At 57.1% G+C, this 27,148-nt stretch overlaps 1 protein-coding gene across 1 annotated transcript; it reads right to left on the minus strand.

Annotated features, from left to right (window-relative positions):
- Positions 1 to 1,988: 1,988 nt before the first annotated feature.
- Positions 1,989 to 25,998, minus strand: NCS1 (neuronal calcium sensor 1). Its single transcript, XM_054084283.1, has 8 exons — positions 25,807 to 25,998; positions 11,139 to 11,163; positions 8,945 to 9,083; positions 8,391 to 8,469; positions 8,168 to 8,256; positions 7,778 to 7,855; positions 7,285 to 7,401; positions 1,989 to 6,624 (listed from the first exon to the last, which is right to left on the minus strand). The coding sequence occupies exons 1-7, from the start codon at positions 25,868 to 25,870 to the stop codon at positions 7,303 to 7,305; spliced, it is 573 nt and encodes a 190-aa protein (XP_053940258.1). The 5' UTR covers positions 25,871 to 25,998; the 3' UTR covers positions 1,989 to 6,624; positions 7,285 to 7,302.
- Positions 25,999 to 27,148: the final 1,150 nt, after the last annotated feature.

Genomic DNA, 27,148 nt, shown 5'->3' on the forward strand with positions numbered 1-27,148 from the left:
AGCTGAGCGCCTGCGAGGAAACCCTGCCAAACCCACAGCAGGAGGGAGGAGAGCCAGCTGTGAAAGCCATCCTGAGGGGACAACCATCCCTCTGCCCCGCAAAGGGATCCCCCCCAGAATAGCGGTGTGCGATGGAGCGCGGGGCACAAGGGGCTTGGGAATGGGGTGCTCCCCAACACAGCCACCCTGGGAACAGGGAGCAAACAGCCACGTAAAGATACATCCAGAGCCAGGACAAAAGCTGGAAAAGGCAGCCCTTGGCTGGGAGCGCTGGCAGGGGGCTGTGGAGCTTCTCCTGGAGTGCTGAGCTCACGGCTGCTCCAGAGGGATGCTCTGCTCTTGCTCAACTCCCCCGCAGCGGAGCCCAGCGAGAGGCTGTAGCCAAGGCTTGGCTCCAGGTGAGACTGTGCACCAAGGGATGAATCCTGCCCCACGCTGAGCACCTCTCCTCAGGCCCCAACACCTCACAGCATCAGTCCCGCTCCTCCCAGACACGAGGGCTGGGGGAGATGAGGGACCACCCATCCCACAGCCCCATCCGCAGCACAGAGGGACCCTCCTGCGCATCCCCCTGCCCCACGCGTCCCTGCACGCCTGGGCTCAGCCCAGCACGGGCCCAGGGTGGCCAAGGGGCAGCCAGACAGGGCTGAGTGTGAGCCGTGACCATGGCCTGTGCCCTCCTGCCCCACAGCCAGGCTTGAGGGCAGCCCCTCGTCCTCCTCATGCTTTGAGCCCCCAGCCCCAGAATCATAGAAACAGAGAATGGTTTGGGTTGGAAGGGACCTTCCAGTCCCATTCCGTGCCATGGGCAGGGACACCTCCCACTGGATCAGGGTGCTCCAAGCCCCATCCAACCTCGCCTGGAACCCCTCGCAGGGATGGGGCTCCATCCTGCCCCCCCCCAGCAGGAAGCACCTCTCTCCCAGGCTGCTGGCATCCCAACAGCTTCCCTCCATCACCAAATTAATTCCAGCCACAGCCACACCCCCTCCAGTGTTCCCATTCCCAGGAGCACCTGCACCAGTTGGGCTTTAACCCCTGCCTTGCCGTGGGCTAAAGCACAGCAAAGCCACAACTGTTCAGAGCCTGCGCCCCTCCTCCTCCGCTCCCCAGCGCAGGGGATAAATCCCTGGGTGCCCCCCACCATGTGCTGGGACCCGGCGCTTCCGAACAAAACCCCTGTGCGAACACAGCCTCCTTGTTTAGACTGGTAGGGCATCTCCTCCGGCCTCCCAAAAATAATTAGTCAGCCTCGTTAGGAGAGCAAATAAACGAAGAAGGGCTGGCAGGGAAGCCTCGCAGTGCTTGTTTCCAGAAGACTTGGCACAGCGGAACGGCAAACGCGATCCCGTGGCACGTGAAAAGCCTAATCCAGGCTGCGAGCCCCCTCTGCTCAGCCAGCCAGCCGTGAGGGGGCTGCCAAGGGGCACCTCCGTTACGGGCTGGAGAACAACTACAAAATATTAATATCAAGGTTTTTCGGCAGCCGTCGTGCACCAAAAGCAGCCTGATGGGTCTCAGCCTGCCGCATCGCCAAGGGGCTCGGAGAAGACAGGGATGGCAGAGGCACAGCTGCAAGGGCTTTGCTGCAAAATGGAAATGGAATAAAGGATGAGGGCACCAGGGATGATAGGAGCTGGCAGAAGAAAAGCTGTGTTTAGGTAATGAGAGGTGCAAGGTGCAGTGTTAAGGGGGATGAGCAGTCCCTGATGTGCCTGGAGCTGAGACCTGACAGCTCATCACAGCACAGTTCAGTGTTTTTTCCCATTTGCAGCCACGCTGGCACTGCCCGGGCTCTGCTCGCTGCTGCTGCAGCCCCACACCTGGGGCACGGGGCTGTCACACACCCTGTCCCCCGAGCCCCGCTCAGGGCAGCTCTGGAGCCTGCAGGAACCTTCGAGCCTGCCTTGTACCCCACCAGAGCCCACCTGCCTTCCCCCCTGCTCACCCCACAGCGCATCACAGACCACAGGATGGGGGGGGCTCCGTTACTGTCATTAAGCTTTTATTTCCACTGTCACAAAATTCCTGGGTTTTGTTTTGTTTTCTTTTGTTTTTTTTTTTTAAACCGTTTCGTTTGCTTGGTTTGCTCTTGAATTCATCTCAAGACAAGGCAGCAGGGCATGCAAGCCGAGACACCGGCACGGACGCACAAACAGGCTTCATCTTTACACACAAGGCTTTGCTGGAGCTGCTGTTTCAGCCTGGGGTTCAGCTGCCCCCCCCGGGCAGGGGTCCCGCACGACACAGCACCCACACCCGGGGCTGGCGGCCGCAGGAGCAGAGAGGGAGAAGGGAAGGATGGCTTTCCTGGAACAGGGGCTGGCGTTGTAACTGAGACCCCAAAACTACTCTGTAAGGTGACCCTGAGCTGCTGCACAGTGATCGGGGCCATCGGCTCCCTCCTTTGCCCCCAACCCTTTGCTCCCACCCCACCAGCCACCACCACCGCCCCGATTGGCGAAGGAAGGGTGGCTGATGTCCTGTCAAAATATCCCAGATCCCCCCCTGACGCTGGGGATGATAGGACAGCAAGCTGGCTCTGGGTCACCCACCCACCCCATCCAACCCCCCCAAACCCTAAATTATGGGAAATGAGCAGCTCTGCCCCCATACCCTGCTCCAAGCGGGGCTCAGCCCCAGACTCCAAGCCCATTCCACCCCCTGCCCCACGGCAGCCAGTTTCTCACAACCCTGCAGGCTTTTGGAGGGGCAGCAGCTCTGGGATGGGGGTCCCACAGCCTCAGTCCCCCCAATCCAACTCGCTGTCCTGGCATGGGGGACAGGCACTGATGGGCACCCGCTTCTGCACAGGAGGGTGAGACGCTGCCGGTGCCCAGCACACACGGGCCCCCAATAAGCAAACCCTTCACCCCCACAAACCCAGCAAGGAGCAGTCCCAGGAGCCACTCGGTCTTGTTACAAACGGCAGCAATTAAAGGGCTGCTCCACAGCAAAAACCCACTTTGCTCCTCTCTCTCCAGTTCTGGTTTGTGCTGGGATGAGAAAGTCGGGGGGAATCTGCCCCCCAAGAGCCTTCTCTCCCACATCCTTGCTCTCTGGGGGAAAACAGCTCAGCCCAGCCTGGCCCCAGAGCTCAAGGAAAGACAGTTACAAAGCAGCAAACAGTCAGCGCACGAACAGAAAATTGAAAAGAAAGGAAAACACAGATGCTGCATTTCAATGGGGCAACACGGACGGGGACAGATGAGAGCTGGGGGGACACGCTGGAGTCACCGGGGCTGGACCCTCGCCTCTGCCTGGCTGCGCTTCGGGTCCCCTTCCCATCAGCAGGGCTGCAGCCGGCTGTATTCCAGAAAGGCATTGGGAATGCAAGTATAAACAGAAACAATCCAGGTCTTGTCGGCTGTCTGCTTTTAATGACGAGCAGGTGTTAAAAGAAGACCGAAATGAATTGTTCGGCGATGTAAATCCCTCCCCAGCAGTTCATGCCCTGCTCTTGGTGCTCCACATGTTTCTGATGTTCGGAAGGTCCTGCTAAACCCGCCTGGTTGCAGCTGTGAACCATACCCAGCATCCTGGGCACAAATCACTCTCCAGAAGGGGGATGGCTCCCCAGGCCATTTCACTGATGGGGAAACTGAGGCACGAGGAGGTTAAGGCCAACATTTCCAAGCGTGAGATGCATTAAGCCTTATTTTCAGCAGTACCAAGAATCTTCAGATCGTGGTGATGTTCAGGAGTCGGGAACCCTCAGTGCTCCCCAAAGTGAGATTGGATGCATCCAAGCCAGGGTCCCGAATCTGCACACAAGGGGGAATACTGGCACCAGAATGATTTATTCATGGATGCTCAGCATGGCAAGAGTGGGGCAGGACAGACCCCACGCTGGGCCCCAGGACAAAAGCCAGCCTTGACCTTGCAGGAGGGGGTCTGTGCCCAAGAAAACTCACCGTCGCCATCAAACCAACAGGATCCTCGTCAGCCATCACAGAGCTTTTGAATACAGGGCAAAACCTTCGTTCCTTTTTGCTCTTTCTTTAAATTTTAACATGCAAACATTTAACAAGGGGCGAGGGAGGACGAGGCGTTGGGCTCCATCCCTGAGCCCGCCAGCAGCCGCAGCAGCAGGCGGTTGTTGATAGCGATGGCAGCACTGGCCTCGTGGACACTGAATTTTGGCGTTTCTTGGGTCTGAAGCTCTCCCAAGCCAATGCCGGTTCCTCATCCCACCCATGATGGTGGCCACAAACCCATTGCCCTTCACAGGACTGCTTCCCCGGTGTGACATCAGCAAGCACTGGTGGAGCTCAAAGCATGGCAGGTCCTCCAAAAATTAAAAGCCATTCACGGGAAAGTGTCAAGCAAATGAGGTTTCCTTTTGCCGAGGAATTCTATCAAACGCTGCGGGGTCCATCATTCATCAGCGGAGGCGATTACAGCAGTATCACATTCATTGGCAACATCAATTGGCACTGGGAAGGAACTGGTCTGGCAGACGAGCATTAGAGAAGTTGGAGGCACTGCAAAGATCTGCCCAAAAGAGTTGCATTTTGGCCACAAAGCATCAAGAAAAAGGAGTTTCCATGGGAGGAAGCAAGGTGACAATCTCCAGAAGCCCCCCACAATGAAACATGGGCCTCCTCAGGGGCAGGAACTGCAGAAGAGGCAGAAATATTGCACGTGGTGGTGAGGTCAGTCTCCTCGGGGTGGGGAAGGGTGTTTTTTTGATGGGCACCAGAAAGTTTCACCAGCACACGGCCCCGAAACTGAGGAGTGGAGCTGCACTCCCCCGGCACGCGGGGAGGATTCAGACCCCATTGGGGGACCGCCTTGTCTCCTGCATCGTGGGACACCTGTGAGAATGTCCTCCACATCCAGATGTCACCTCCCACTGCCACGGGGACAGTCCCTTGTCTGGGGTTGGCCACGGGAGCTGCAGACATCTCTGCAGACAACAGGGTGGAAAGATTCCACCAGGAATGGAAGGGTGATCCCCCAGGGTAGTGGGAGAGCGGCATCGGGGTTGCTGGGCCAGGAATAAATCATATTGAAGCAGGAAGGGTTTGCCTCTTGCCTTCAGCGGTCCCACAGGTGTCTTGGACTTTGCTCCCAGCTAAATGCCAATCTGTCCTTATCCAGGGCAGGGACTGAGGTGGATGGAAACGGAGCCGCAGCAGCAACCGTTAAATGCTCATCCTCCAGCAGATGCCAACTGTGTCCCCCAGCAGGGCTGAGTCCTGCTTGGGCTCATCTCAGTCTCCAGGTGCGTTTCCTCAGCCTCCCCCGAGGCAGAGTGGGCGTAACTGGCTCTGCTTTGGGGCCTCGCTTTTCACTTATGGCAAAACCTCCCACAACCTAAACGAGGAGCCAGGGGATAAGGAAACACCCCAAGCTCCACGTCTCCAGCTGGGCATTCCCGAGGCAGGAGGTGCTGCATCACTCCAGCTGGGATGGAGGACGGAGCAAGACGTTCCTTGCAGGCATCCCCTCTGCTCCCCGAGCACAGGCTGAGTCACAGCAAACCAGAAAATAGTAAAGGAATCCGCTTTAAAGCAAACCCCAACTCTCAGCTCCATTAATACTTTTCCATGCAGTGAGAAGATGAAAACCAAAATGGAAATAAGGATGTTCTGGTGCCTGGTGGTCTCCTTGCCCTGCCTGGCTGAGGGATGGAGTGGGCTCAGTGCACTCGGAGCCTGGGCTGAGCTCACAAAGAACGGGATGAGTGAAGAGAACAACGCAGGGAACGGGGGAAAGGGAAGAGGAAAGGAAGCTACAGCATCCCCTTACAACAGCAGCCAGCCCACAGAGCTCGGGATACAGGGGTGGGAGGAGAGAAGGAAAGGTAGATTTTTGGCTTCATTATTATTGCAGGCTCCCGGTGCCCCGCAATAGTGTACGAGCATGTAAACCTTACACATCATCACCTAGATGGTCGGACACACACACGAGAGACTAAACACGGCAGCAACATTTACAACAAATAAATAAGGATATCGATCGTTGAGACAGGCATATAATAAAAAAAAAAAAGCCTCACTTTTTTTCCACCAAAGGAAAAAAAAAAAAAGAAAAACAAAAGAAAAAGCACAATACTGTCTCACCAACAAAAATAAAATAATAATATAATAATATATATCCCTAGTGAGCCGGGCCGGGCTGCCAGCGGCATCGCAGGTGACGCCAGGACTGTGTTCCCAATCGCCGTCGGTGCTTCGGCTCCCCGGCCGCCCCGCGCAGGCAGCACCTTGGGGTGCACGGCCCCCCGGTACCTGTGGGCTCCGTCTCCAGCTGGCCGCTTCCCAGGACAGGACCACGGCAACGCATCCGCAGTCCCATAGGAAATGTAGGAAAGGGGGAGCAAAGGGAGAGAGGAAGCCGGGGCGGGGGCTCTGCCTTCGGCGATGCTTGAGCACCGGTCCCCTGGCCATGAAGTCTCAGGCGTTCGCTGCCGCTCAGACTGGGATCTGTCGCGGGTTTTTGTTTGGAAAAAGCAGAAGTTGGCAAATGGCAGCGGCTGGTTCAGAGTGCAGAGAGGGGGAGTGAGCTCGCGCTTCGAGGGCATCCTTCGCTCGCAGAACAGAAAGGAAGGCCAAGAGGGACAGGCAAGCTTCGCGCGGTGGTGGTCGGATGGCACGGAGAGCATCTTCCCCCAGGCATCTGCAGGAGAGAAGGAAAAACCTGGGTGAGAAGGACGGGCAGAAAGCCTTGCAACCATCTCGTGTGACACCAATGCGGCTGGAAACAAGGCAAAGATTTTTGAAAGCTCAAAACACCAGCGAGGTTTAAAATAAACACACAGCTGGGCACTGCCTGGGCCATGAGGCCCCAAATCAGCCCCAAATCAGCCCAAAAGCCATCTCTGCACGGCCCCTCAGGGCACAGCAAGGACCATGGGATGCTCAGAGCACTGACGCTGGCCATGACAAACCCTGCCAGCTCCAGGGCGTAATGTAATAAGATATAATATAAATAAAACATGTAATGTAATATCTCTCTGGAGCATCCCCATGCCCCCAGCACATCAGCTGCCTCCTCTGCAGCTGAAAGCATGAGTTGCGCTACAGGCAAACACCTGCTCACCGGGCAACTTGAGCTGCATCCTCATGGGCTGCGGTCCTCGGGTGCTCTGTAGGAACTGGGAAAAACCCACCGGTACGGGGAAAACATACCCCCTCCCCTCGCCAGATTTCATGGAGATGCCCAGGCTTTGATGCTTCAGCACAGGAAAACCAGCCACCCATCCCCAGGGAGGGTGGGAATGGCATCAGGTGGGTGGGAGATGGGGCACCCCCAGACATCCCCCTGCCCCACACTCACCGCCGCTCGGCCCCGGGACTATACAAGCCCATCGTAGAGGGACAGTGCCTGCACGATGGAGGGGTCAGCCTTGGAGCCCTCCTGAAACTCCTGCAGCGTCAGCTTCCCATCCGCGTTCTGCAAAACACGCCTGTTGTAGTGCCGTTTTGCCCTGGCAAGGGAGATACTGAGCACCCCAGGACCCTGATTGCACCCACACCATCCCACCCAGCGCCCGGATCTCCCTCAGTGCCGCAGCCTCAGTTTCCCCATCAAACCACCCATGCCTGCAGGCAGAGGAATGCCACGGAGGGTGCAACGCTACCTTGGGGACCCTGAAATGCATATGGGGGTCCCAGAGGGATGCAGGGGTCTGCAGGGACTCTGCAGCTGCCAGGACCTTGTTTTCACAGGAGAAAGAGGTATCCACAAGAGCCAATACGCAGCAAGGGGGCCCATGACTCTCTCCTAAATCCCTTCGCCACGGGAAAAAAAACCACTCAAGCATCCTGACCTTGTCCATCATGGCAAAAATCCGATCTACCCTCTTCTCAGGTGTGTTCTCTTCCTCAGGAAGCTCCACTGTGTTTCCCTGTGATGGAAGGATGGGACCCAGTCACACACCCAGCTGTGTCCTGCCTGGATGGTGTCCCCAGGAGAGGACACACGCTTTGCCCCGGCCCCCCCCCCCCCCACATCAGGACACGGTGCAGGGGGGCGGCGTTCACGCCAGAGCCATCCTCAGTCGCCACAATGGCCACAGCCCCCCCCCAAAAAAAAGCCCAGGGAGGGAAACAGGGTTGTTTCAGCGTCTTCCCCAGGGTCGCCCCACCTCAGAGCTGAGCTCCAGCCCAGAGGGGACCCCCAAGGGCTGCTCACCCCATGACCCCTCCCCACCGCTTACCACCATCTGATAAATCGCATCCACAATGTCCAGCATCTCATTCCTCGTGATGTAGCCGTCGTTGTCCAAGTCGTACAGCTTAAATGCCCCTGCAAGCCAAAGCAACACCGAGGTGCTCAGCACCGCAGTCCCTGCCGGACACCCACACCATTGCCACCCTCGTGCCACCCCCTCGCCGTGCTGGGGGCTGCGGGGCTGAGCCCATCATTTGGGGGGTACTTACACCTCAGCTTCTCATCCAGTGTCCCCCGGGAGGTGACCGACAGCGCCTGGATGAACTCTGAAAACTCGATCCTCCCATCCTGAGGGCAGAAAGGAGGGAGTGAGGGTGCTGCTGCCACCCCTGCCCCACAAAGTCCTCCCAGCCCATGCGTGCCTGGCACTGAGTGCCCTTAGTGGGTACATCCAAAGGCAGTGAGGAAGGAAAAGTGATGCACGTTTATCTCCAGCAGCAATATCCAGCCGCTGTGCCCAGCCCACCGGCGAGCATCCCGGCAGGAGCGACTCCACGGGTCGGCTTTTGTCAGCAGCACCGAAACATCGCGTTTTTCCTCTCTCAGCTGCCACTTCATCGCCTTCTCCCACGTGACTCTCATCGAATAAAATAAGCATGGGAGCTCGCTCGCTGCAGCTGCGCCACTTTAATTTCACGCCCCAGGAAGCGCTGGAATATTTTGCTCCTCTGGCGCCACGCAGCCGCGTTACTAAACCCATCCCATCATCGCCACGGGCCCAGCGCCGACCCACCCAGATCATGCCAGCAGCTCGCAGACTTACTTTATTCTCATCGAAGACATTGAAAACAAAGGTGGCGAATTTGGTTGGGTCACCAAAGGGGAAGAACTGCTTATAGATCTTCTGGAAGCCGGCGGCATCGAGCTGCCCGCTGGGGCAGTCCTTGATAAAGCCCTTGTACCTGCAGAAGAAGGACAGAGGATGGGCACCAGGCGGGTCTCCCCGCTGAATGCAGCCTCCCAAGCCCTGAGGAGCCAGGATCTCTCTACAACTACCTGAAAGGAGGTTGTGGAGAGGAGGGAGCTGGACTCTTCTCCCAAGTGACAGGGGACAGGACAAGGGGGAATGGCCTGAAGCTCCGCCAGGGGAGGTTCAGGTTGGATATCAGAAAAAAATTCTTCACAGAAAGAGTCATTGGGCACCGGAACAGCTGCCCAGGGAGGGGGTCGAGTCACCTTCCCTGGAGGTGTTTAAGGAAAGGGTGGATGAAGTGCTTAGGGACATGGTTTAGGGAGTGTTAGGAATGGTTGGACTTGATGATCCAGTGGGTCCTTTCCAACCTGGTGATTCTGTGATTCTGTGATCTTGGGGCTAGAGCTGCTCCCAGTTTTGCTTCCAACACTCACCTGCCACCTCCCAGCCCCATGGGATGAGGTCCCTGTGGGCATCACAGTGAAGGTGGCAGAAGGGAGAGTTTGGAGAAGCAGCGAGCAGCAAGTGGTGACACTGAGCGGTGCTCACTATGCCTCTCAAACCCTGCAACCAAGCCACAATCAGGCTCCTGTTGAACATTGTCCAGGACCTGGGAGGGGATGGGAACCCACTGCCCAGCCAGGAGCACCTGGGACAGTCTGTCAAACCTCCTCTGAAATAAAAACGCCTCTGCAGAGAGTCATCTCCTACCAGCGTGGCCACATGGCAGGCAGAGGTACCAGGGCAGGCGATGCCTGGCTCAGCTCTGCAGCCCTCACAGGGCCAGCAGCGGAGTGTTTATATCCCTTCCTCAGACCTTCAAACGCACGCGGCTCCCGAGCGAGAAGCTTCAAACAGAAAACTTCACCCAAGGGCCAGAGCTTCCCTTCCCCTCCAGCGCTGTGGTTTGGCCCCGCTTCATCAGGTGCATCCAACCGGCTCTCCGGCACCAAGGGAGGCAGCAGAGCTCTCCCCAAGCTGCTGCACCACCGCAGGCAAAGGATTTGTGATCGGCAACAACCCCACGGGCAGTTTGCAACCCACTGCTCGGCACATAGGTGCTCTGCAGCCGTGCTCTGGTCCAACCAACAGTGCGGTGTCCTGAAGCACCCAGGGCAGCCGAGGCTCCACGATGGCATTTTTTGCACAACCTCAAGTGAAACCCGCTCAGAGGAACTGGGGGGCACAGCGGGGTTACTGCATCCTCAGGGTGGCACAGCCAACAGCATCTCCCAAAGCCCATCAGTGCTTCAACATCCCCAAAAAGCCCTCGGTCGCAGCTCTGGGCTGGACTCGGATGCTGCAAAGTGTCACCCTGGAAGGTGCAGAGGAAGGGGTTTGATGGCTCCATAGGCACGGGGAGCACACAGGGATCACGCAGGGACCACGCAGGAGGCGTGAGCATTATGCAACGTGTCGCCCAAATCTGTCAGGCACCCGTTGCAGCGGGCCAAGGGCTGGAGGAGGAGGGGAAGGGGGTGGTGAGGTGGGAAATCGAAGTGCCGGTGACATCTTTTTCACGCTGCTGCTGCAGCTATGACTCATTGGAGAGGGCGGGGGAAGGATGAGAGAAAGAGATAAAGAAAGCAAACCTTGACTGGTGGGATAGGAAGATGAAAGGGAAGTGGTGGCTTTTCTAGGTCATGGAATAGGGTGGAGGGGATGGGGTGAGGGGATGCTGCTGGCGAGGCATTGCAGCTCCAGCCCTTGCCAGCCTCTGTGGCCCCCACTGCAAACCAGGGCTATGGCCAACAACTGGACAGTCCCCACATCCCCACACCCCTCATCCACCAGCGGAGAGGGAGCAGGAGAGAGAGATGCACCATCCCACACAGGTGGCCAAGAGTAGCAGAGCCCCACTATGTGTGGGGTGTGTGGGAAACCCCACCCTATTTTCTAGTCTCCCCTCAATGAGCTAACACCGGCACCCCAAAACACCTCCTGCACCCTTTGCTGTGCACAGCTCGTGGGGATGCTGAGCACCGCCAGCTCCCAGCCCCGCGCCCCAGCAGCTCCCCACCGCGCCGACACACCGGACACTCACCACTGCTGCACCTCCTTCTCCGTAACTGCAAGAGAAAACAAGAGAAAAGAGAAAAAGAAAAGAATTTAGCACTTTCCCAGTGACGGCTGGTGGTTTGCACTTCACAGAAGCGATTTCCCTGGAGGGGATGCCCCTGGGCTCGCTCGCTCCAGGCACTGCTGTGTGTTACACACATGCAAGTGACTGCCTTCGAGGCAAATCCTGGGCCAGTCCAGGCAGTTGATGGGGCCCGGAATGCAGGTTCTGGGGTCCACCCAGCCCCCAAACCAGGGAGCCCACCGAGATGTTTTGCTTTCTGCCCAGGGAACACAGCATTTTCACTGCAAATTGCCATAGACCACAGTGGGGTTGGGCTGGTTCATGCCTGGAGAGGACCCAGCCCTGCCCTCCCACCTCCACAGAGCCAAACCATCCCTGGAAATATCTGCCGAAACAGCTGCCTGCGGAAGGCACCTGATCGGCCCCGACACACGGAACGCAGGCATGGGCGCAGCCCCAGGGTCAGCATCCCCCATGTACCAACTGCCTCTGAACTACAAGGAGAAACACCATCACATCCATGCCAGCGCCCTGGGAAGCTTCACCGGGCTCCAGCGAAACCCAGAAAACGTGACAAGCTAGAAAATGGTGAGCGTTGGCAACCCTCAGCGTCCCCAGCGTGGGGACAGCTGCTGAGACTGCAAACGTTCTCAGCAGAGGAAAGGCTCCGATGGGGTGTGGGATGCCAGGGAGCCCGAGGAGGCGGGGGGCTGGCACCCATCCCTGCGCATCCCACTGCAAGAGCAATGCCTGCCGGAGTGCCAGCGGGGAGCCCGGTGCCAGCAGGCGGGCGCAGGGGGAACGGCCTCATTAGTCATTTCCTTTGCATCGTGCATCTAAATAATAATAAAAAAGCAATAGGTCTGAAACGCGCTGGGATAATGAGGCGGAGTGAAGATGTGTCAATGTGCAAACAGCTGATAAAAATAGAGACCCAAGACACATCAACAGATGCCAATTACCTTGGATGGCAAATAAAAGAAAGCAATTTTCCATCAGAAAGATTTATAACGTGCCTGGCAGAAGGTGCAGACCTCAGAGGCGGAGGGCTGGCAGGGAGCAGCAGTGGGGTGGCCAGGAGAGCAAACGCCAACCCTCACCTCGCAGCCAGCGGGGTGCTGGCACCCACACCCCCATGGGCAGGAATCGCTGCATCCAAACCTGTCTCCTTGCATCCTGGGGTCCCTCCGTCCCAGCTCGAGCTGCAACTCCCTCCCAGGAAGGGTTTGGCATGGGGCAGAGAGGCCAGCAGCCTCTCCCTCTGCCTCCCCAGCGAGCTGGCAAAGGGCTGCGATGGCCATGGCAGGAGGGCAGCAGCACCCGCTGTGCCACTCTGGGATGTCGACAGACGGCAGCAGCTGGGGACGGCGTGGGGAGGGAGCCACAGGGATGTTCGGCTCCTGGGCTGAAGGGCACTGAGGGCTCCGGCCGTGCCGCAGGAGGGATTTGGAGGGATGGTCTGGCAGAGCTGTCAGGCAGGAGGAGAGCAGACAGAGGAAAGGACAGAGATATCCTGGCAGCAGGGAGCCAGGAATGACAGACTTGCTGCATCCCATGGCTGAGCTGGGGCGGGGAAAAACAACAATTGTGTTGGTCCCAAAGGATCTGCATCCCAAAAAGAACGGTTGCACAGAAGCATCCCTCCAAAAGCGAGGTGCTGAGTGATGTCTCTAACAGAAAGAGGCTTCCCCACACCGTTCCCTACAAGCATCGAGACACGAGCCAAGACCTCCCCAGCCCGAGGATGCTCAGAGGTGGAGGTGCCCCAGGTACCCGCTCTGCAGCCCTGATCACCTGCAGGTGTCAAAGAAGGTGAGTGGGAGGAGGAGGACGGTGAGCAGCAGGACTTCCAACAGCCCTTGGGGCAAGAGAAAGGGGCAATAGCAGCAGCCCAGGGCTGCAGCTGGGGCTCAGCCCCGCTTCCCCTGGGCAAATTACCTCTTACTTGCTCTCTCTCATCCGCCTGTGTTTCCCCCAGAGTGCTATTTTGGGCCTGGGAGCTGCCTTTCAACTCCAGCAGGAAACAATTAAGAAATCCGTGCTTTTTTTAGTACAGGAGAAATGCTGCTAACGATGCAGGAGGAGAGGGATGGAGCCGGCTCTCCTCATGCCTGCAGGAAGGATGCGTGATGCTCCCACAAGAGGCTCTTCCAATGGAAGGGAATGTTCAGGTGCAAGCCCAAAAACTGGCACCGGGCTCCTAAGGTGGGATTTGTTTCTGTGCATCCCTGGAATGGGGCTCTGCAGATCCCCATCCCTCCTCCAGCGCACTGGTACCAGTACTCTTCCTCCTGCCCTGGGTGTGAGGAGAAGGTCTGCCCTGGGCGGGGGGAACACAGCCCTATCTCGCAGCTCCTGAAAAACCATCCACCTCTGGGTGCATCCCTCTGCTGCCACAAAATCTTGTCTCTCCCTAAGCCAGAGCATTCCCAGTGCAGGGAAACACCCTGGCCTCAAGCCCAGCATCGCTGCGGCAGGGCAAGCTGGGGCTGCGCGGGTACCTGCCTCCCCAGAGCTGCAATTATGGATCCAAGACAGATGACAACTTCACAGCTGCTGCTTTCCAGCCGCTCCGACCTCGCTGGGTGTTGACGCTCCAAGCAGCAGTGATTAGTAACGCTAATGCCTGTCCCTGAAGCAGATACCCATAGACAGGGAAGCCGTGGGGACACACCACTCTCCTGGCCAGGCTGACCCACCCATCCTGGGGCTGGGGACAGGGGACACAGGTAGGGGGAAGGTTGTCTTTTTGCTCTCTGCAACCCATCCTCTGCAGCTCTGTGGCACGCAGAGCCCAGGCAAGCTCACAGAAAGCACCCGTGCGGCGGCGGCTGCTGCATTTCCCTCCCCTGGCATTGATTACGGCGCGATGCTGAGATGATGCAAATCAATTTGCAGCGATATAAATCCCAGCCAGGTTTGACCCTGAGCGCTCAAGGACACAGGGATGACCCGCAGTGGCTCCGTTGCAGCATCCCACCGGAGCAGGGCTGGCTCCCTCCCTGTGCCCCCGCCGAGCCTGGGCTGCGGTTGGGCTCAGCCCCCGTGCCATGCTCTGCAGGGACCGCCGTTCCGCAGCCGCCATGGGGATGGCTATAAATAGCGCACGTAGCAGCTTGATAGTGGATGCAGCGTGCCCCGGGATCCTTGGGGATGAAAGGCGCTAAATAAAGGGAAGATATTAGCATTTGTTATGAACCGCAACGCTGGAAGAGGCATCGCCAAGCTGGGAGCCCCGGCTACGCACCGCAGACGCCCTCCCGTTTGTACGATGCCACACGGCAGCTCGTGCCGGCAGCATCTTTGTTTCCGTAGCTCTTAGCAAAGCGCAGGGCAACGCTGAGTGCAGGGCTCACACCTTGGGCAGGGGCAGGCAGCTGGCACAGGCAGCGCGGGCACTCGCCCCAGAGCAGCACAAGCCAAGCGGCAGCTTCTGGCCCTCGTGGCGCCATCCCCACTCCCACCTTGACTGGGAGAAGGGTTTCAGCCACACATCCCACGCAGCACACAGGGGCAAAGACTGCCTTTAAGAGAGTTCACTGCAAGCAGCCCCCCAGCCTCCTCCTTCCAGCTACCAGCACCCAAAAAACCCCAACTCCCTCCCGCCACCCTTCCATCAATCCCCAGCGGCACAGGCGAGAACTGACAGCTCCATCACCACCCGCCCTTCGCGTGCCCCCTCTCTTCCCACCACCCAGCTGCCACTGCAGCAAGAAACAGCTCTGGTTAATCAGTGCTCAAGCCCGTTAATTTGTGTTTGCCAGGCAGCGAGAAGAGAAGGGACCCAGGACCGCGAACCCCCATTCCTCGCTCTGCTCACCAGGGAGTTTGTTGCTCACTGGATCACGGCAGGGATAGGGTGGCAGCAAGGAGTGCAGGAGAGGCAGATTTGAGGCAGTTTGGGGACCCCTGGCCATGATGGGATGCATGAGGTGATGTGGTGCTCCAGCCCCACAGGGCTTTTTTTTGTGCTGCCCTCCCATTCCGTAGCCACCTCTTCCCCTGTCTGCACCAGGGCAGGGGGTTAGCCACAGCCGCAGGGCTGGAACGTGAGCGGGTGTGCACGCTCAGCCTTCCCCAATGAACCACAGCCGTGGCACAGGTCTGTCCTCATGTGGGCTCGGGCTCCCAAAAGGCTCTGCAAGCACTGACCCCACGCAGCAGCCAGCGAGGAGTCTCCTCCACCAAGCCCCCTGCACGTCCCCTCTTGCTCCAGCCACAGCACCACTGCCTTATCAAGGAAACCAGAGTTAATCATTTCCAGCCACAGAGCGGTTCCCCCGCTGCTGCAGGGCACTCCTGCTCTGCCAGGCCATCAGCTCCACCACCAAGCCATGGGGGAGTAGCTCAGCACCACCACGCCCTGGTGGCATTTATTTCTCCAGGGCATCACTGCAGCAGCTCCTTCCCAGGGTCCCCACACATCCCGGTCCATGGGACCAAACGCAAGCCCCTCACTGGGGCTTCCCTGTGGGTTTGGGACTGCCTAAACCTCCTGTGGATGCTCAGCACAGCACCCAGATGAAGGCAAATTGGGCGCCCACGCCTGAGCAGGGTGGGTGCTCCCGTGTGAGCAACACGGGTGCTCAAGCGTGAATTAAGGGGGTGCTCACGCCTTCGCTAACTGGGCACCCATGCCTGAGCTAGATGGGCACTCATGCAAAAATGAATTGGGCGATCATGCATGGACTAATTGGGCACTCATGCATAAATTATTCGGGTGCTTCTGGGTGAACTAATTGGGTGCTCATGCATGAATGAACAGGGCGCTCATGCGTGAGCTGGCTGGGTGCTCATGCATGAATGATTCGGGCACTCGTGACTTTATTGGGCGCCCATGCATGGACTAATCGAGCATTCCTGCGTAAAGCCAACTGGGCACTCCTGCATGAACTAATTGGGCATTCAGGTGTAAATTAGTGCAATTAGTAGGTAACACGTTTCTGCATGTACTAATTGGGTGCTCAGGTGTGAACAGATCAGGTGCTCATGCATAAATTAATTGGACACTCAGGAAGAGACTGATTATGGGCACATGCACTGATTAATCAGGCACCTATGCATCAAACAACAGGGTGCTCACGCATGGACCAGTGTGTGATCCGGTGGAAATTAACGCGGAATTATGCCCACGCATAAATCAACCGGACACTCATATGTAAATTAATTGTGCACTTGGGTCTGTATTAATTGGATGCTCATGCGTGAACTTATTGGGTGCTGATGCAGAAAGGACTGGGGTGCTGATGCATGAGCTAATCAGCCCCTCATCGGTAAACACCATGGTGTTCCGGGGTTAACCCCCCACACTTTGCAATTTATGCCCAACACACTCCACCCCTTGCCTCTGCGAAACACATATTTAAGAACTGTCTGCACAGAAATCTGTCACAGACTCCACTTTCAACATCATCACAATGTTAATATTCACCCATTACATTAGGAACTCTCTACTCCAAGCGGGTGATAGGGCTCAGCAGTGCATGCACGTACTCTCTTGGATTTCACTCTTTGCCCCCCAGGACACAGATTCGAGGGTCAGCATCAGAACGTGGACAAACCCCCACCAGAGAAGGAGCTCATGGTGCCCACAGACCAACCCCAGGGCTCACAGTACGGCAGTCTGAACACATACTCCGTGCACACCTCACACCTTGCTCCTGCAAACACGGATCTGGAAAGGTCCCATCAGTCATCACAGAATCATAGAATGATTTGAGCTGGAAGGGACCTTGAAGATCATTCAGTTCAATTTTCCCTTCCATGGGCAGGAACAGCTCCCACTGAACTGCAGACAGACCTATCCCCAGCACCAGCCCTGCACAGCGAGTTACCCGCGGTGACTGCATCGTAATCCCAACAGTTATTAACAACTTCAGGCCTTGTCCCTATAAAACACGTAGCCAAGAACACAGCAGCAGCTCAGGCTGTTGGAGGTACCAAGTGCAGTAGCTGTGGGGCTTCATCCAGCCCCCAAACTGGGCACAGGGCAGCATCCCTTTGGCGCAGCACAGGCATCTCCCAGCGAGGAGAGGAAGGGTACCCTGCAGGCAGGACCCACCACCTGCCAGGGATGATCTCTGGCTGTTGGGTGGCTTTGCTCATGGAGAGGAGGGGTGAATTACCTCCTGGTCCTTGGGGATGGCTGGAGTGTGGGCACGAGACTCCCCCAGCAATGTGCTCCCAGCGCACCGAGCCCAGCGCCTGCAGGAGCTGCACTGGGGCAGGGAGGAAGAGAAAGGGTATAACACCACTAAGGCTGTCGCAGACTCAGCCCTCACCTCAAGACCATCCATCACCCCATCCTGAGGCATCCTGGAGCTCGGTTGGGTCCTCATTTGATGACAGTAACTTTTAAGATATGCTGCACATCAGCACTTTGGACATTTGGGTTTGTTTGACCCTGGTGACTCAGTCCCATTAAAATTCAGGTTTAAATAAGTAACCAGCGTCCTGGCTAAACATTACAGAGCTCACAGTCCTCGTGGCCTCATCAGCGCTCGGTCCCAGCTTGGTGCTACCAGCCTGCCCGCTCCAGCTCTCGGGCTGGCACAGAATAGGTTTGGGGAAGCAGCATTAAAATACAACCCCAGCAAAACCTGGCTGCAACACTGGGGTCACCCCCACGGAAATAAGCACGGCGAGAGCCTGCTGATGACATTTTCTTTGACTCCCAGAGATGATCCACAGCAGCTTGTGCAAACCACTGTACTCCATCTCAACCCGCGCACCCCAGCAGTGCCCAGTCCCCACTCCCAGACACATCGCGCACGCATCAGGGCTGTCCCCATGCCAGGCTCATCCCCGTGCAGGTACTTGTCCCTACAATATCCCATCGCAAAGGGATATTGGAGCAGCCTCACCACACAGGCACCAACAGTGTCGGAGCTGCCTACCTGTTGGAGCAGGACAGCCCCATCCCAGCTTGCCCATCTCCCCGTGGACTCGGCCAATTTGGTTTATCTCCCCATCAGACACAGACATCACCAGCATCACGGCGGGTCTGGGAGCCTCCAAGACATCCGGAGCGGAAGCCCAATGCTGTTATTGGTGTCGTTTGTTACTGCTGAGACACGAAGCAATATGCAGAGAGAACTGCATGTGCGTTTGGCACTCTTCTCCCCGGTGGTTGCCATTAGTGGTCTGTCTTGCTCCCAGACTGGATAAACAGGTCCATGAGCAGCCCTGTTCTCATCTCCCCCGGGGCTGGTACCAACACGAAAGCCAATATGCAGTTAAAATCCTTTTTAGGCTTTATTAAATATTTAAGGACTCGACATCTGGCTTTGGAAATCGGGTTCGGGGAAAAAGCAGCAGTTGTTCTTCGCAGCAAAGGCAGCAGAGGAAGGGCAAAGGACAGTGCCTTCATTTGGGAATTGATGAATCGGACTGAAACATGCCCACAGCAGGAGCTGGTGGCTGCAGTAGGTCCATCCTGGGCTGGGTTTAATCCTGGCTTCCCCACAAGCCAACACAGCAATGCCCGACAGCCGGGCAGAGCATCTCCAGTGCTGCCAGGAGCAGGGATGGAGCAGCCCCCTGGTCTGGCCGTGCCTGCCCCGCATCCTGCCCCCCTGCTCCAGCCTCCCCTTGGCTACAAGGATTTTGGCAGGGCCTGGGGCCATGAATTCTGCCCCAAGCAGAGGAGACAGCTCTCTTCTGGATCCAGTGCGGGCAGGGGATGGGAAGTCTCCGTGACTCAGCCATCAGAAGGTCAGGAAGATGCTGCAGGGCAAAGCCTCTGCTCCCTCCCTGTCTCATGGGCAGGGATGGGGCTGTGTCGAGGGCTCACGAAGCACTGAACACCCGCACCTCCACGGGAGGAAACACAGACACCACGGGGTCCAGACATACAAAGAAAAGGCTGGAGAAACACAGATGGATGAAGCACAAGCAGCCCTCCTACCATGTAGAAACCAAACACATGCCTTGAAGGGAGAAAAACGTACAGGAGGCATGGGGAGTGGCGGGAATCCACAGCAGCGGTGGCGATGGGAGCAGCACACATCATGCCCCAGGGCTGAGCATCCCTCCCACCCCTGGCCACTACTGCTCTCAAGCAGGCAGAGGTGCAGGGCACGGACCTTGGCTCCTAAAATCCTGTCCAGCTCTCTAGAAGACTCGGGAAGACAAGGAAGGAACAAAGCAACCCCACAAATGTCACCCCGATAACAGAGCAAACGCATCTGTGGGCTCCTCCCTGAAGCAGCCATTTCCTTTGATGCCTTCAGAGCTTCTTGTTTCACAACCTTAATTATAGCGGCAGCAGCAAAGGTCAGGAGAGTGGTTAAGCAGATCCATTAACATGTCAGGGGATAAATGAAATGCGATTCTTCTGATGCCGGAGCAGCAGCAGACAGTGGTGCAAGCGTGGCCGGCAGGGACGGCTGCTCCCCTCTGCCGCAGAGGCAGCCCTCAGAGCCCTCGGTCACGTCTTTCCCATTCCCACCACTTGCAAGCATCTCCTAGGGACCACAGGGACACCCCAAAACTTGCTTCACTTGCATCTACCTGCAAAGCACCAGGTCTGTGCACACATGGGATACCTGGGAGCAAGTCGGAGTCTCCTTGGGGAAGGCGCTGGAGATGTCCCCAGACCATCGCAACCCTCCAGACGCAGCACATCAGGTCCCCACTGAGCTCACAGTGAACCTGCCCCGCAGCTGCCACCTTCACAGCTCTGGATAACAAGCAGCTGTAGTAAAACCAGACCCCAAACGAAAGCCATCCCTCCAGTGCATCCTGCCCATCGCCCACCCTCAGGGCCCCCTGGATGGCAAACCCGCTCTGCTCCCCTCTCCTCAGCGCATCTCAAGGCTGCTTGGGCAGATGCTCTCCTCCTCCCCCATAAAACTTCCTTTTTGGGTTCCTGCAGATGCTATGACACGTGGAGCGCGCTTGGAGCAGGCACACTCACCGGGTCAACCAGCCAGCAGCAGCCTCAGCTTTCCACATCAGGTGAGCACCCACCTCGGCATCCCGGTGCCCTGTGTCTCCCATCCTCTCTCCCCAGGTCCCTTGGGTGGAATCCTGACCCGCAGCTCTCTGACCGTGATGGTGTCAGTAACCCCAAAAATGGGTGCTTGTAGGGCTGAAGGAGCCGAGGGGAATGGAGCCAGTGCTGCAGTGGTGAGCGTGGGCGTTTCAGCCGGGCTGCAGGGCTCTGCGCCTCCGATATTCCACCCATCATTTGCCGACGAGGGATAACGGGCGCGTAACCACCTGGCCAGTTTACCCCGCTTTCTGCTGGATGAGCAACAGGAGGGATTTCAACACAAACCAACCTGGCAGAGAAACTCAGCGCCCAGGGCCAAACACTTCCAAGGCTAAAAATAAATCAAGATCCCCCCTCTGCTCCTGCCCACCGCCCTGGCCAGCACATTTTCCCATCACCAGGGTGGCACAACGGAGCAAAGCCCCAGCCCGGTGCCCTCAGCAAGGAATTAACCCCTTTTCCTGGCTGAAAAGGGCTGCAATTGGAGAATTTTCTTTCTTTTCCCACAGAATTCCACCCGCCACCACATACCCCATAACTACAATCCAATATGTTTGTTGTTTGCTCTTAAACTTATGCCCATTAATTCAAGGCATTACTGTTGAGCAACAGAGCCAATTTTGCGGCTTATTGTAAAAGAGCAGAAAACGACGATGCCAGAGCGAGTTGAAAATCCACAAAATAGATCACAGTGGGTGGGATGCGGTTGTTGGGAAAAGAGCATCTTCCTCTCCCCACGCCCACTCGGCAGCTCAGGCCTCCCAGCGCCAAAGGCATCGTTTTGGCACCGTCGCCGCTGCTCTCATGCCTTCCCTGGAGCCTCACCGCGGTCTCTGGAGCATCAGGACCATCACCCTGACCCTGTGCCCGGTTCTGGCAGCGATGCTGTTGCACCTACGTGGCTTCAAGTGTGCCTGATGGCACAGCTATTGCAGCCAGCGTTGGAAAAAATACAGGTTCAGTAGTTCTGGACAAGGGAAATAGTTATGAAAAGTGAATGCTGGAATCTAACATCCCCCCAAAATGACAAACCCCAGCTCTTCTCAAACAAGCTCAAATTTTTAAGCCCGTTTCATGATTTTAAAGGTTGCCGATGCTGTGGCTGGCCTGGGACAGGCGAGTAAGTCAGGATGTTTGGCACTGCATTTCTTTCCTAATTTCTCTGCCAGGAACCCACATCAAGCCATTTCCAACACACATATTCTGCACCCGCAACCGCCCAAGTGCACTTTACGCAGCTTTACGCAGGCGCAGGGAGCAGCACTACCCCGGGACCTACATAAATCTCCAGCTTAGCAGAACCATTCGACCGCAGCCCCGCAAGGCTCTTTAGCACAATCCCAAATCCCAGCGTGGTGCTGAGCTGCAAGCACCTGGTCCAGGCTAAGCCCAGGCTTAAACCCCTGCAAAGAAGGGCCAGTAGATGTAATCCAAGTAGGACGGTGGTTCCTTCAAGTCTCGGGCATTATCACCTCCTGGGACAAAACACACAGTGGCCAAACTGCATCTCTGAGCTACCCTCAATGAGGCATCAAAAGAATTAATAAATTAATGATTATAAAGCACTTTAAGAACTTTTGGATGAAAGGCTCTATGGAAGTACAAAGAATTACATAATTTATTATTCATTATTATTATTATCACTTAGTGTTGGCTTCTCCCACACGCTCCTATAGGGCACCAGTGTGGCCTCTGAGGAAGGTTAAACCCTCGCCCCGCAGCCGGGCTCTCCCCGCCAGTGCCTGGCAGAACAGGGAGCTTCGCACTGCCAGATATTCCTGGGCACTCATGTGCTGGAGGTGCTCAAAGGCACACGGTGATGGGTCCAAATGAACAGGACTTGGGCAGCCAGCACTTCAAAGAAGCCCTCAGATGTCCTTCTGCACCTTTAGGCATCCAAGTATCATTAAAATCTGGCCCTGGGCACTGTAAGTCAGGAGCAGAGTGGAGAGGGAAGCCAAAAGACAAGGTTTCCAGGCTCCTGCCCTTCCGTGTCCAGTTCCCAGCAGGGCCCGGGACAACCTGTTCTGAATATCCACAGTAAAATAATTTTCTCATCTCATGGAGGCCACTGATGGCAACCCTGCAGCATCCCTGGCACGACCACCACGCCTGCGATTGCCCTGGTCCCACGCTCCTCTCCTGGCTGCTCCCACCGCCTGCTCAGCCCCCGACTGCCACAACCGAGGCACGGCCAGAGAAACGCCACAAACAGGAGATAAGGAGACCAGAGGGGACAAGGGACAATGGCCAGAGGACACAAGAAGCCACCAAGAATTGGAAGAGCCTTGAGGGGACACAACATGGGCTGCGGGTCCCTCGTGTTCCTGAGATGAGATAAATCTGCAGAAAAGCCGCACGGGGCAGGGAGAGGGGTTGACATCTCCCCACCTCCCCGATCCTGCAGAACCGAGAAGGGGTTTTTTTTTTGTTATTTGCTTAATTTTGTTTGGAAATTGCACAAATAGAAAACGGAATGAAAGGAAATCCCGTCATGGGAGAAACCCTTCACGTAGAGCAGCCACAGCTCATGCGGTCATAGGAACCTTCCTAGGAAAAAAGTAGGTCCCCTTCATTAGGTGCCACTTACGGGCTCCTGGAAACATCTGCCCAGATGTGCTGTGACAGCAGCAGAAGCAGCACCACACACGAGGCAGGGCCTGTGCCTGCTCAGTAACGTGGCAGCCAGCGTGTGGAAAGGGCACCACGTGTCAGGGATGCTCCTGAAGGATGGATATTGCCTGTCTGCCAGAGAGGTGCCGGAATTAGAGAATCACGGAATCCTAGAATGGTTTGGGTTGGAAGGGACCTCAAAGCACCATCCAGTTCCAACCCCCTGCCCCAGGCAGGGACATCTCCCACTGGATCCGGTTGCTTCAAGTCAAAGTGCCGGAATAACCCAGTGCTGTGGCGTAAAACCTTTCTCACACAGATCCCAAGAAATTCCCGAGTATGCCATGGATTTGGGGGCACCACTACCCCCTGCTCGAGCCGCTCTACTAGCACAGACCTCTGGATCAGCCGCTCCCACGGCTCTCGATGCAACCCTGCACTCCTACCTCCATCTCCTCTGCCTGGATTCCCCAAAACACAGAAATAAGTTAATATCTTTCCAATCTCCCAGGGTCAGAAGATAAATCAGAGGCTCTCAAACATGCCTGGAAGGGCCCTGCAAAGTGTTTCGCCAGACAACGGAATGTGCGCCTGCCTTGACAGCTGCAGAAAAGGGGCAGAAGCGCTCTGCAAAAGTAATTAATCCCAGAGACGAGAGGTGGAACGAGCAGAGCTTAACAAACAGAGCCTGGTATTAATGACGGCTCTCCTTGACAGGCAGCGCGCCGCTGGCCGCATGCTGCTGGGGCACGTTGGGACGCTGCACCAGGCGGTGTGAAGGGCCACCGGCTGCCTCACCTGCACGGGCACACGGGTCTGGTGTACCTCAAAAAAAGGAGAGGCCTGGAACTCATTGAGAGAGCAATCAGAGAAAGGAACCTTTTTTGGAGAGGGGGTGAGAGGCGGAAAGGGAAAGGAACCCGAGAGAGAGGAGCAGAAAGTTGGGAATGAAGTGATTCAAAAGGTAATGATGCCATAGTGGCCTCGTCCTGCAAAACAGACATCCCTGTGCCTGCAGACGATGGTTTCAGCAGCACTGTGTTTGTTTGGCATCAGCTGCTGCTAAGACACAGGGCATCACTGCCCATGTGCCCCATTGGCTTCGGTGGGGTCAGCACTGTCCCTGCAAAGAGAGAAACCACTCCAGGGGTCCAGAAAGCCCAGGAGACCACCAGCAGACAAGGCTGAGCCAGGCCTGGCTCTTTCCAGATCCCTCTCCATCAGAGACTGGATCGTCACGGTGGCTGCAAACCAAGCGAGCGATTGCAGCACGGCAATAACCGTACATGGCCCAACGCGGCTGCACCCGCCGTGGGCTACAGCTGCAGCGAGGACACCAAACCCCAGAGCTCAGCTCCTGCTGGGGTCTGCGCCCAGCCGGCACTACCACGTTCTCACTATTTTTTCTCCCTAAGCTTCTTTGAGGAAGCCCAGCCGGGGTATCTCAACCTCTCCAGCCATCACTCGCGGTTTGGCTCCGCAGACGTGTCTCGCACAACCTGCCCTCCTCCTGCCTGTGCCACGACGAGGGAGCAACCCGGCGTGTAGGGTTGTGCAATGCACCAGTATTGCCTCTTCTCCATATGGGAGAACTTGCTGCATCCTCATCTATTGCCTTTTTGGGTAAGCGCTGCCGTGGGACTGCAGCAATGACAGCGGGGGGAGAGCTCGCAGGTCTGCTAACACGTTAGCGGCTCCCTGACGAAGCAAACGGGGGTATCTCCAGCCTACGAGCGGAGAGGTAAACTTCAACCATCAAAGCCTTTGTTTCCTTCGTGCATCCTTCAGGAAAAAAAAAACCAAACAACCCACTGATGTTGCTAAAACCGCCTGGCTCAGGCGCTAGCCGTGTTAATAAGATTACAGCAGAGGTTCAGATGAGAAAACCAGTCACGTAGAAAATCAGGTTATTAAACTGATACTGAGATGCTCATAGGAAAATAGTGAACTCCCCCGTGTCGAGCTCTTCGCTTCAAAGCAAAACAACAAAGGAAACCCCTCCAACAAACGCACCCAAACTTTAAAAGCCACCCAGACGGTTTGGCTCCCTGTTTCGGGAGAAGATGCCTGGCTCCAGGGAAGCAGCGAAGGGGAGAAAACCATCACGGCCAGTCCCTGGGCACCCGCCTGGCAGCAAAACCCTGGGACCAGGCGGCCCAGGATGCTCCGAGCGGGGAGAAACGATGCTCGGAGCAGGTGAGCAGGGAGAAAGGATGCTCGGAAGCAGGAGCAGGAGGAAGAGGGGTCAGGAAAAGGACGGCGCATCGCTCAGGGTGGGCACACAGGGTGGGCAGGATGCAGCCTTTGTCCCATGGTTCCTGGAGGTTTTGGAACAGGCCACGGAGGACCGTTTCCCTAAGGAAACTGTGTGTTCCTCCTGCTCCCCTGCCCCTTCTCGCTGCCTTGCAGGGATATTTTATCCTCCCAGGCTCGTCTTGGAATTCCTGCAACAAAGCACGGCGGAGCCCGGGGAGCGGCTGTGCTGATGCCCAAAGAAATCCTGGCTGCCTGCTCCAGAGGCAGGGAAAAGCTGGAGCGGGGAAGGGGGAGAGGGGGAAGGAGAGGGAGGAAGGGAAGAAGAGGAAGGAAGGGAAGGAGAAGAGGTAGGAGGAGAGGGAAGAAGGGAAGGGGGGAAGGAGAAGGGGAAGGAAAAGAGGGAGGAAGGGACGGAGAAGGGGAAGGTGGAGAAGGAGAAGGGGAAGGAGAAGGGGAAGGTGGGGAAGGAGAAGGGGAAGGTGGGGAAGGAGAAGGGGAAGGGGAAGGGAGGAAGGAGAAGGGGAAAGGGGGGAGGGGAAGGGGGAGAATGGGGAAGGGGAGAAGGGGAAGGGGAGAATGGGGAAGGGGGAGAAGGGGGAAAAGGGAAAGGAGAGGAAGGAGAAGAAGGAGGAAAAGGCGAAGAAGAAGTAGGAGGAGGGGAAGAAGGAGAAGAAAAAGGAGCGGAAGGAGAAGGAGGAGAAGGGGAAGAAGAAGGAGATGGAGAAGAAGGGGAAGGAGGCCGTCGCCGCATCCCCGGCCACTCACAGTAGGTTTTCCTGGTGAGCTCCTCCACAACTTCAGGCTTCAGCTTGCTGTTGGATTTGCCCATGGCGGCGCTGGCCCGGCCCGGCGGGCTCACTGCGGGGGCGCGGGGCGGCGGGGGGGCCGCGGCGCCCGGCCCGGCTGCATCCCGCGGCGGGAGCCGGCTTTGTCAGCGCCCCGAGCCGCCCGCAGCGGCCAGAGCGGCCCCGCCCCGGGGAGGGACCGGCGGGCGGGGAGGGGCGGGATGGGGATGGGGATGGGGTGGGATGCAGGGGGGTACGGCACTCGGGGAGGATGGGGGGATACGGGGATGGGATATGGTGGGATGAGGATGGGGATGGGATGCAGGGGGGTACGATACCCGGGAGGGATGGGGGGATATGGGATACGGGGGAATGGGATGGGGATGAGGATGGGGATGAGGATGGGATGCAGGGGGGTACGACACTCGGGGAGGATGGGGGGATACAGGGGTATGGGACAGGATGAGGGGAGATGGGGATGGCATGCAGGGGGGTACGTCACTTGGGGAGCATGGGGGGATATGGGGAGATGAGATGAGATAGGATGAGATGGGATGGGATGGGGATGGGATGCAGGAGGGTACAACACTCTGGGAGGGTGGGGGGATACAGGTGGATGGGATGGGATGGCATACAGGGGGTACAACACTTGGGGAAGATGGGGGGATACGGAGGAATGGGATGGGATACGGGGGGATGGGAGGCGGGGGGAGTGAGATGGGATGGGGAATGAGGATAGGATATGGGGGAATGGGATGGGATGCAGGAGGACATGACGCTCTGGGAGGATGTGGGAATAACAGGGGGGGATACAGAGGAATGGGATGGGTTGGGATACTGGGGGGGGGGCACGGGAGGATTAGGATGGGATGTAAGATGGGGGCATGGGGGGATGGGATGTAGGGGGGGGGCTCTGGTACAGCCCCTCCACCCCGAACCCCAATGGGATGGGATGCAGGGAGCAGGACACAGTCTCCAGGAGGATGAGGATGGGATGCAGGGAGAGTGGGTTCCATACAGCCCCTCCACCACAAAGTGGAAATGCTGCTCCACCACACGCAACCTGCAGCAAGGCTGAGCACAGGGCCTGGGGGACCACGAGGACCTTGTGAGAACACCAACACCTTCCCTTGTAGAAGCATCTCCCAGCTCCTGGCTGCTCCCAACTGAAGGCAGGACGCTGCTGTCTCCCCAGGATCTCTGGGGTCCTTGTGAGCCTTCATTCACTCTCTGCAACGTGCACTTAGAGACCGAGTTCAACCTCTTCAAAAACCCCACAGATTCAACCCACAGCAGGTTTGCAGCACAGCCAGGAAACCATC

The sequence above is a fragment of the Cuculus canorus genome, chromosome 19, assembly GCF_017976375.1.
Source record: "Cuculus canorus isolate bCucCan1 chromosome 19, bCucCan1.pri, whole genome shotgun sequence".
Lineage (NCBI taxonomy): Eukaryota > Metazoa > Chordata > Aves > Cuculiformes > Cuculidae > Cuculus > Cuculus canorus.